Source organism: Papaver somniferum, chromosome 9 (genome assembly GCF_003573695.1).
Source record: "Papaver somniferum cultivar HN1 chromosome 9, ASM357369v1, whole genome shotgun sequence".
Classification (NCBI taxonomy): domain Eukaryota; kingdom Viridiplantae; phylum Streptophyta; class Magnoliopsida; order Ranunculales; family Papaveraceae; genus Papaver; species Papaver somniferum.
Window position 1 is genome coordinate 178,826,409 of NC_039366.1, and position 9,208 is coordinate 178,835,616.

The following is a 9,208-nucleotide window of genomic DNA, read 5'->3' on the forward strand; positions in this document are numbered from 1 at the left end:
CAAGATTCATTCCCCATATACCAACAATCTGAAAAGTTGGGGATCCTCCCATAGCACCTGTTTTGCAAATACTAGCTTCGCACACATATTAGTAATATAAAACAGAAACGAAGCTATTAACCGATAAAAGTTTCCCCCAGACTTATTCTTGTCCACACTTGGAAGTGTATAAAGAATATAGAAGTTAGGTACTACCATGGTTTCTTCTTTGCAAACTTTCATAGTATGAGAATCAAATGTTTCTAATGGTGGAAATCGAGAAACAAAGTCATTCAATAATATTCTCGAAGCACATACATTCAAACCAACAAGAGGTAAAGGAGGAGAAACAACATGCAAAGGGTTATACAAACCTTGCACAATCTCTTGTATCACGGTATCCTCTTCATCCTTGAAAAACTCAAGTGAATTACTCACCTCTTTTATATCATGGTCCTCTATCAAACCTTACAACCATTCTTCGTCCGTTTCTGCCTTAACCAAAGTCTCGACATAAACATCATCATTACAATTATTTGCAAGCTCAATTGGTTCTTCCACAATATTGGTCAAATTGGTCACATTCTCAACACACTCGTCATCATCAGGCTCAAACTCTTTTGCGGCTGCAAATTTCGCTAAGGAACTTTTTTAAAAGACTCAAAAATGCATCATCCTCAAGATCCACCCCTTGAATAGGCTCTTGATCATTATTAAGATTAATGATTGAGTAATCTATACAAGTGTCAACATATTCCTCTTCGTCTTCATTTTGATCCCAAAAAGATTCCGCTGTACACCTTTGGGAAATGTCACCATGAGTTGGTTCAAGCGATGTATCTTCATAATCATCATCACTTTCATAGTTAACATAAGATTGGTTCTCGCTGAATTTAGTGTTGCTAATCTCAATCTCATCCTTTTGAATAGGTGAATGATCATTATTAAGATCAAGAGTTGACGTAGCTACACAATTATCAACGAAAGACCCCAAAGGTTGGCCCTTTTCAACATTAGCATCAATCAAATATTCATCACAAACCATAGGCACATTAGAATATTTATTGTTTTTAAAGCAAAGTTCTTCCTCATACCTTTCTTCTTTGATTTGATCAATACCTCTTTGTAAGTTAGCAATACCTTCACGAAGTTCTTGGAGTCGCTCTTCTGTAACCTCTTTATCTTTTTGGAACTCTTGTTGTACAAAGTTGGAAACTTTGTCTAGAAAGTCAGAGACTTTTTGTTCACGAGCATAAGAATCCTCCCATCCTTGTGGTTGTTCACACACATACCCGCCATAAGGTTGTTGAGGAAAACCATAAGGATCCATGGAATATTGGTCATAGCCAATGAATTGGTTTTGATTATACCCCTGAAATTGTTGGAAGTTGTCATGTTGTTGATATTGTTGGAAACCGTATCCATTGTTCCAATATGCTCCATCCATGAGAAATAAGTACCTGAAACACGATTCTCAAAATAAGGTTAAAAACCAGAAAATAAAACAAAACTAAAAACAAGAAAATAAGAAACCAAAAACAAGTGACAAACGCTGCCTCCCCGGCAGCGGCGCCAAAATTTGATCGATGTGTATGCGTCAAAAAAAAAATACTTTCTCACTACTCAAAATATATAATATAGCAAGGGTAAGAAAGGACCGTTCCCACAGAGAGGATCTAGGTTGTCATGTTGTTTCGGTTTCCTATATAAACAAGGGGGGATTTCTGATTTTTATGTAAAGGAAAATAAACTAAAAGCAAATAATGAAATAAACAAGCAAATCAATAAGATGAAGATATTGGTCAAGGATTAGTTTTCATCCACAAACATGTTTTTCAACAATAACTAGAATTGATATTTAATCTCAATTTTTATCAAAGGCCCTAGGATATCTTGATCGCAAGAATATCCCGCTAATTTCCTCTTGTCATCAACAAACACATTAAAAGATGTGAAAGTGAATTCTTCCTAGAAAGCAGCCTAAAGTGTAAAAGCACAATTAAGTTTAACTCCCTAAGAGCACTAAGTTCTATGAAATAAGACTAATCAATGCAAACGAACGTGTAAAAGCACTAATCCGTTTTAACAAAGGTTATGACTCACATGTGACTTCTAGGAAGTATCACTACAAGCAATAATCACAATTATGCTACTTATATTCAAGGTGTATCAGGTTTACGTATAATAAACCCTAAACTAGCAATAGATATGATTACGAGTTCTACCAATTTGCAACTTGACGAAACTAACAATCAATCATACATGCAATATTTCTAATGAATCATAATCGATAATTGTGAGACAAAACTAATTTATTGAATGAAAACCCATATTTGGAAATACAACTTATTCCTTAACCAATAATAAAATCTAGATACTCATGGCATAAGAGTTCATCACAAGAAGAAAAATAATAGTTTCCATCTTTCTAAACCCTAGGCTAAAAGTAGAAGAGAAGATAAGATAATTAGGTCTCGTCTCTGTTATATACCTCCGGCCTCCTTTCTCAAAACTAATCCCTTGCAAGAAAATAAGTCGACAGTCCATTATCCAGGCCCAGCAAAACAAGTCTAGGTCCAACTGAGTCAGCTACATGGATCAGTGAGTCAACTCGTCGTACTCCGATTCCGGACGAGTTCAAGCCGATTTTGGGGTATTTCCAGCCATATCTCAGGCCATTTCCTAGTCCTTTAGGATCATCCATTCATGCACAATTTAATCAAGCATTTCGTGCACCATCTGTAGCTCAAACAAATCCCAGTAAACCCATATAACACACCACTTCAAATTGCAATCTTTGTTCTCCAACTGCAGCTGCAACTCCAACACAACTACGAGCTGCACTTTATCACCATAGACTGCATCAAACTCTCAATACCGCAGCTGCACTTCAACCCATCTCTATCTTCATCTGCAATTCAACACAAGCTCTCAGTAGCACCAGCACCTGAAGTATCACAACTCCACTTGAGCTTCATATTCTCTGTAACTAACGACAGCAACTTCTTGTTCTTCTCATTGACTCGAATTCCTCTCTCGAACTCACGAACATCTTGATCACCATCATCGAACCGGTAACTCCCTGTAAAATCCACTTGAGGCTCACACCATCATCCTGTATCTCTGGCAGAACCCATGACCGGCAATGTCTCAACTGCAACAGCTCCTTCTTGACTGCAATTTCTCAAACTACAGACCACTGGAACTGCAGCTGAAACTCCATTTCCTGCATAAACTAACCCACTGCCTCGAAACATCACTTTCAGTTCAATTTACCTTGCACAGTTCATTCCATCCAACCAACAACGACCTTCTTATATCCAACTTCAGTTCATTCGGCTGCTTGCACTCTCAATTCAAGACTGATCTCAGCTGCACAGGTCCAATTTCTCAGTTGTATCTTCTCGGAACCAGCACCTTCTCTTCCTTCCATATTGTATTCTTTCATATCACTTCTCAACCATCTCACCCTGCAACTCAATCACATCACTCATACATAGTTCAAACCGTTTCAGCTCATGCTTTTACTCTGCAACAAAACAATGCACCTCCAATGTCCATTTACTTGCGATTGCAATAACGTCTCCACTGAGCCATAAACTACCCATTATAGTCCCATTCATACCACCAGAGCCATGGCAGCACCACCACAACCATCACTACCTACTCTTTATCATCTGTAGCTGCAACACCTACCCATTACTGCACCAACCAATTCTTGCAGACTAATCTGTCCTGCATCTTGAGCTACATCCACCACCTGCAACCCTGCTCAGTGACAGCTGCACTACCCTGTACCATCCACACATCCCAGTACACCACTTAGCAATCAGCAGTGCCCATCTAAAATACCACCTGAACCACTAACAACTTGAACTGCAACTTCAATATTTCCTTGTACACCCATGCCTGCTGGTCCATCTACTAAACCTGCAATTTCATCTCCATTCGAGTCAAACATACAACGCCACTGCTTCCCTGAGTTCATTACCACCACCAGAAATCAACCATTCAATCAGCATCAAACCTTCATATGCTAGTTCAGCTCAAGAAACTCCACTGTTGTCACAGATACGCCACTTCAATTCTCCACTGCCTTGTTCCTCTCAGCTTTCCCTGTAATCTTCACTACAAAACCCTTTGTAAACATCCACCAGTTGTTGCACCAGATATCACTTCATCTCAGAAACATCAAACCCTTGAATTCTTCACGTTGCTTTCAAAATCAAATCAAACCCCCTTCAATCTCAAGTCAGTACCATCATTGAACAACATCAGCTTCTTCATCTTCTCTGTACTCAGCAGCATCGATTCACACAAACCCCCTAATTGCTCCACTGGATCTTCCCCTTTCATCGTCTTCAACAGAATCCATAAGCTCTTCTCGATCTCAATGTCTTCTATACACATATTGAAACTTCATCCATTCTTTGCCATGTCCTCGATCCAGACTCAACTGCTGCTGCTCGTTCTTCAATTTCAGAAACAAATCAAAACCCTAACTGCAGTTCTTAATTTCAAATTACAACCTAATTCCTTCCTTGTTTCTGAGATTCAGTTCAAAGACCCATTTGATTTTACCCTAATACGAATCAATAGAGCTCATTTCACTGCGAACCTCATCAATCTCCATTTCCATCTGAATTCTAATGGAGCCGCCATTTCTTTTCTCTCTGAGTTAGGGAATGAATGATTGAGAAATCATTCTCTCAATTCCAGGTGTTGGTAATAGCCAAAATGTCTATAGGCACCCAGTATATCAATATGGGCCATCCAGTACTCTTCTTGTTCTGTCAGTTATGCAAAACTGAAAGCTCATTATTCAACTCCTCCTTGCGCAACCTAGCCTGCTCCAAATATCACTCGCCAGTGAATTGAGCTTTTTTCTTTCACCCTCCAAATGGACATTTTCTCCTTCTTTTGTGCATAATGACTCCATTGCACCTAATATACTCAAAAGAAAACATAAGATACATAATTTACATGAAAACTCGCAAAGAAAGCATAAACAATAGAAAATAATTATGGTGTTTACAACACCTATCAATCATCCCATGTGGTCGGTCCCTCTGTCACTCATGACCTATTTTCAGCGATTCATCAATTAACAGATAATTGATCTGAAATTAGGGTTTCGAATAAATGTTCCACGAATCATCATTCTGAGCAAGATTCAAACACTAATGAATTTATGTTGATTCAGCAACCGACATCTGAATTAATCATATAATATTTGGTAATCTACCAATATTTTATTATTGGGTTACATCACCAATAAATAATTTGTCGAATTGGGCAATACTTGCTCAGTTGCTCAAATATTGATCCAGCTATCAATATTCAGTAATTCATCAGTAATTTGTCGAATTGAGCAATACTGGCTCAGTTGCACGTCAAATTATCAATAATCATTAATTTGTCGAATTGAGCAGTAATTGCCCAGTTGCTCGTCAAATTCTCAATATTCAATAGTTCGCCGAATTGAGCAATACTTGCTCAGTCGCTCAAATACTGTCCAGTAATTCATCACTGAATCTACAATATTGACATCACTTCAGAGAACTACATGTTCGATCCATGAATCTCTGAGCATTCATCACTCATGCTCGATTCAACAAAACTAGACTCACTGTCTAATCAGTCAACAACTGACTAATTAATACACGTCTGTCATGCAGACTCCACGATTCGTGAGACATCAATCACGTCAAATTGGGGGATATCAATTATGGTTTGGGTCTGGCGGCCTACAACATGTGGATCCATCCAAAACGAGAAATGTGAGTAAGTCGTGTCAGCAGTTGAAGAAGTTAGCAAAGTAGTGGGTAAATGATCAACCAAGTCTCCGCACAATCTGGAACTGGTTTCACCACGATCTCCCACTTTCCCACTCTTTCACTCAAGAAACCGTCACACTTACAGGGATCAAGGTGTTCACGACTCTGACAATATAAATAAGTCTCTGAATCCATGATTGAAAACAACGAATGATCACTAGCTATCAGCAATTGCCGAATTTCTCGAGTAACTACTCTTTAGAATTCATCAATCTATCAGAACTTATTCGAACTCATCAGTTCACCAAAAATTACAGAAACCTTCAACACATCCACAATCCTTGATCATCACGGATCCCACACAATTCTCAGCTTCCCTCCTACAGATCAACCCATCTCCCTCTTTGCGACCGAATTGACTCTGGAACGGCCATTGACTTGGTTTAGGCCGGAGTCCTACAGATTGATATCTCGAATCTAAGTACTCCCTTTGCAGTGCATCTGTGTGAGGTTAAGCAGTTTGCTCGGTTGAGGAGTCTAGGCAACACGCTCGTCTCTTCACTTCCCTAAAAAACCAGCGAATCATTTTTCCCCATCCACAGATTTCTACCATGCTAATAATGCTTATGGATTGTTCCTTAATTGTTTAAGTTCGAAATTAAATAGTTATGTCAGAATCTTATTGCTAGTTTAGATTTTCTTCGACCCGTAATTGTCTAGAGAATTAAACACAAGTAGCAATATGTGGGTATTGATGATGGGACTTTGTTAAGTACCCATATGTAGAAATTGACACTAGTAGGTGATTCATGTTTTTGAGTTCATCACTAGGAGCAACCTTATCTCACAAAACTTAGAGCATTTGTTTAAGTCACACCTAGAGAGCGTACTTCTAGGAAACTTGGCAAGTAAAATCCGGTAGTCGAGTGCTTCCGTATCCAGTGAGCTTAGGAAATAATACCGGGATAGTTGAGCGTACTAATTATCCTAGGGTTGTTAGTAACAAGATAATGCGAAGAACGTGCTATATATCGGTTTGTGTTTCGTGGCCGAGAATGAATCCTTAATAAATTTCATTTCATATTTGAGTATAACTTTACAATTTTCAGAATTTTTATAAAAAAACAATCTTGCTAAGAATATTTGCATAACAAATTTTGCTTAACACACCTCCCTTGGGACGAATTTGATTTCATTATATTACTTGCTCGTATAAAGAGAAGTAGAAAATATTATTTGCGAGTTGACACCTCGTCAAAATTGGCGCCGCTGCGGGGGAGGCAGTGACAAGTTTAGTTGTTATTTTTGTTCTTAGTTGTTACTTTTGCTTTTATTTTCGATTTTCATTTACTCATTATATCTTTGAGAATCTACTTTTCAGGTACCATTTCTTTGGTGAATGCGTGGAGAGTGCAGACCAAGTCCTATTGGTATACGTCTTCGTTCAGGCACTTTACTAAAAGACTTAAGTCGAGCAGTGAATACTCCACTTCCTCCTAGTTCTACACCAAGTGAATTCTCGGACTCGGACAAAGAGGAAGACAACACAATGGGAGGTCCACCACCTGCTCCAAGAACACTCAAGGAGCTCACTTCTCCGAACATTGGCATGCAGTCTTTATGTATTCAGCTGAATGGAACTATTGAGTTAAAGCTGCAATTGATTCACTTGCTGCCCAAATTTAGAGGTTTATCGGGAGATGATCCTAATCTTCACTTACAACAATTCCATCATGTTGTGACTATTTTGAAGCAAGCAACTACAGATGCCAATATGGCTATGATGACAGCTTTTCTTTTCTCCCTTATAGATGCTGCAGGAGAATGGTTCTTTTGCTTACCCTCTGGAAGTATAACCACATGGAATGGAATGAAAAAGTTGTTCCTTGAGAAGTATTTTCCAGCATCAAAAGCAGCAGTGATTCACAAGGAGATTTGCGGTATCAGTCAAGTATCGGGGGAGACTCTCTATGAGTATTGGGAGCGCTACAAGAAGATTTTAGCTAGCTGTCCACACCACCAAATCAGCGATCAACTTGTGATTCAATATTTCTATGAGGGGTTGCTTTCTAATGATAGAAATTTGATCGATGCCGCAAGTGGTGGTGCACTCACCAACAAAATTATTGTTGAAGCTACAAGCTTGTTAGAAAACATGGCTGCAAACACTCAACAATTCTACACTCGAGGTGAATCAGTGGTAAGGAAAGTGAATGAAGTTGGTGATTCTTCACATATGAAACATAGAATGGGTAACATGGAGAGGATGATGCAACAAATAGCAGTTGTCGCCATACCATCATCATACAACAAAGATGTTGAGCAAGCAAGTGCCATGTACCAAAATCAGCAAAGGCCAAGATATGATCCATACTCTAGCACATACAATCCGGGTTGGCGAGATCATCCCAATTTCAGCTACGCGAACAAGCAAGTGAAAGTTTCCAATCCTCCTTTTAATCAACAAGGTGGGTACCAATTCTTGCAAAATCCACGTCAAGAAACTCAAGGCACGAGTATAGATGACAAGTTTAATCTCATTCTCAACACAATGTCGCAAGATAAGCAAAAGTCAGAGATGGATATGAAGGACATCCAAACACAAATAGGTCAACTAGATACTACTGTAAGCAAATTGGAAGCACAAGCAGCTGGAAAACTTCCTTCGCAACCATTAAATCATAAGGAGAATGCCAATGCTATTGATCTACGAAGTGGGAAGCAAGTAGAGAAACCGACAACATCACCGGTGTCCCATGAACCTGATTTGGAGAAAGAAGATGGTGAAACAGCCCCTAAAAAGGCTGACCCGGTAACAAATTCTAACTCTAAAACTCGTGTTTCTGCTTATGCTCCTCCTCCTCCTTTTCCTAGCAGGCTTGCAAAGTCGAACAAGGAGACATTGTACCAAGAGATTTGGGGGATCTTTAAGAAGATTTAAGTGAACATTCCACTCATTGAGGCGATAAGGCAGGTTCCTCGTTATGCAAATTTCTTGAAGGAATTGTGCACTAACAAGAAAAAATTAACCGGTAATGAGGTAATGAGTGTGGGAGAGAATGCTTCGACATATCTTTAAAAGAAACTCCCACCTAAGTTGAAAGATCCCGGTAGTTTCACCATAACATGTACTATTGGTAAAATCAGGTTTGAACGTGCTTTGCTAGATTTAGGAGCATCCATAAATGTTATGCCTGCTTCCGTGTATGAATCCTTGAATCTCGGTCCTCTTAAGAATACCGGTATTGTTATACAACTTGCTGATAGATCTAATACTTACCCGAAAGGGGTTATTGAAGATGTTTTGGTGCAGGTTAATCAGCTCATATTTCCGGCGGATTTCTATGTTCTTGACATGATGGATGGATATTCACCATAGTCTACTCCCTTGCTGTTGGGTAGACCATTCATGAGAACCGCTAGAACGAAGATAGATGTTTTCAAAGGCGCCT

General features: G+C 39.0%; 1 protein-coding gene across 1 annotated transcript; it reads left to right on the plus strand.

The window, feature by feature from the left end:
* Positions 1 to 7,155: 7,155 nt before the first annotated feature.
* Positions 7,156 to 8,697, plus strand: LOC113312918. The gene has a single exon (XM_026561650.1). It carries the CDS (start codon positions 7,156 to 7,158, stop codon positions 8,695 to 8,697), a length of 1,542 nt encoding a protein of 513 aa, XP_026417435.1.
* Positions 8,698 to 9,208: the final 511 nt, after the last annotated feature.

Bases quoted from the DNA above. Each gene is read 5' to 3' on its own strand.
- LOC113312918 (XM_026561650.1), top strand. From the start codon at position 7,156: ATGCGTGGAGAGTGCAGACCAAGTCCTATTGGTATACGTCTTCGTTCA.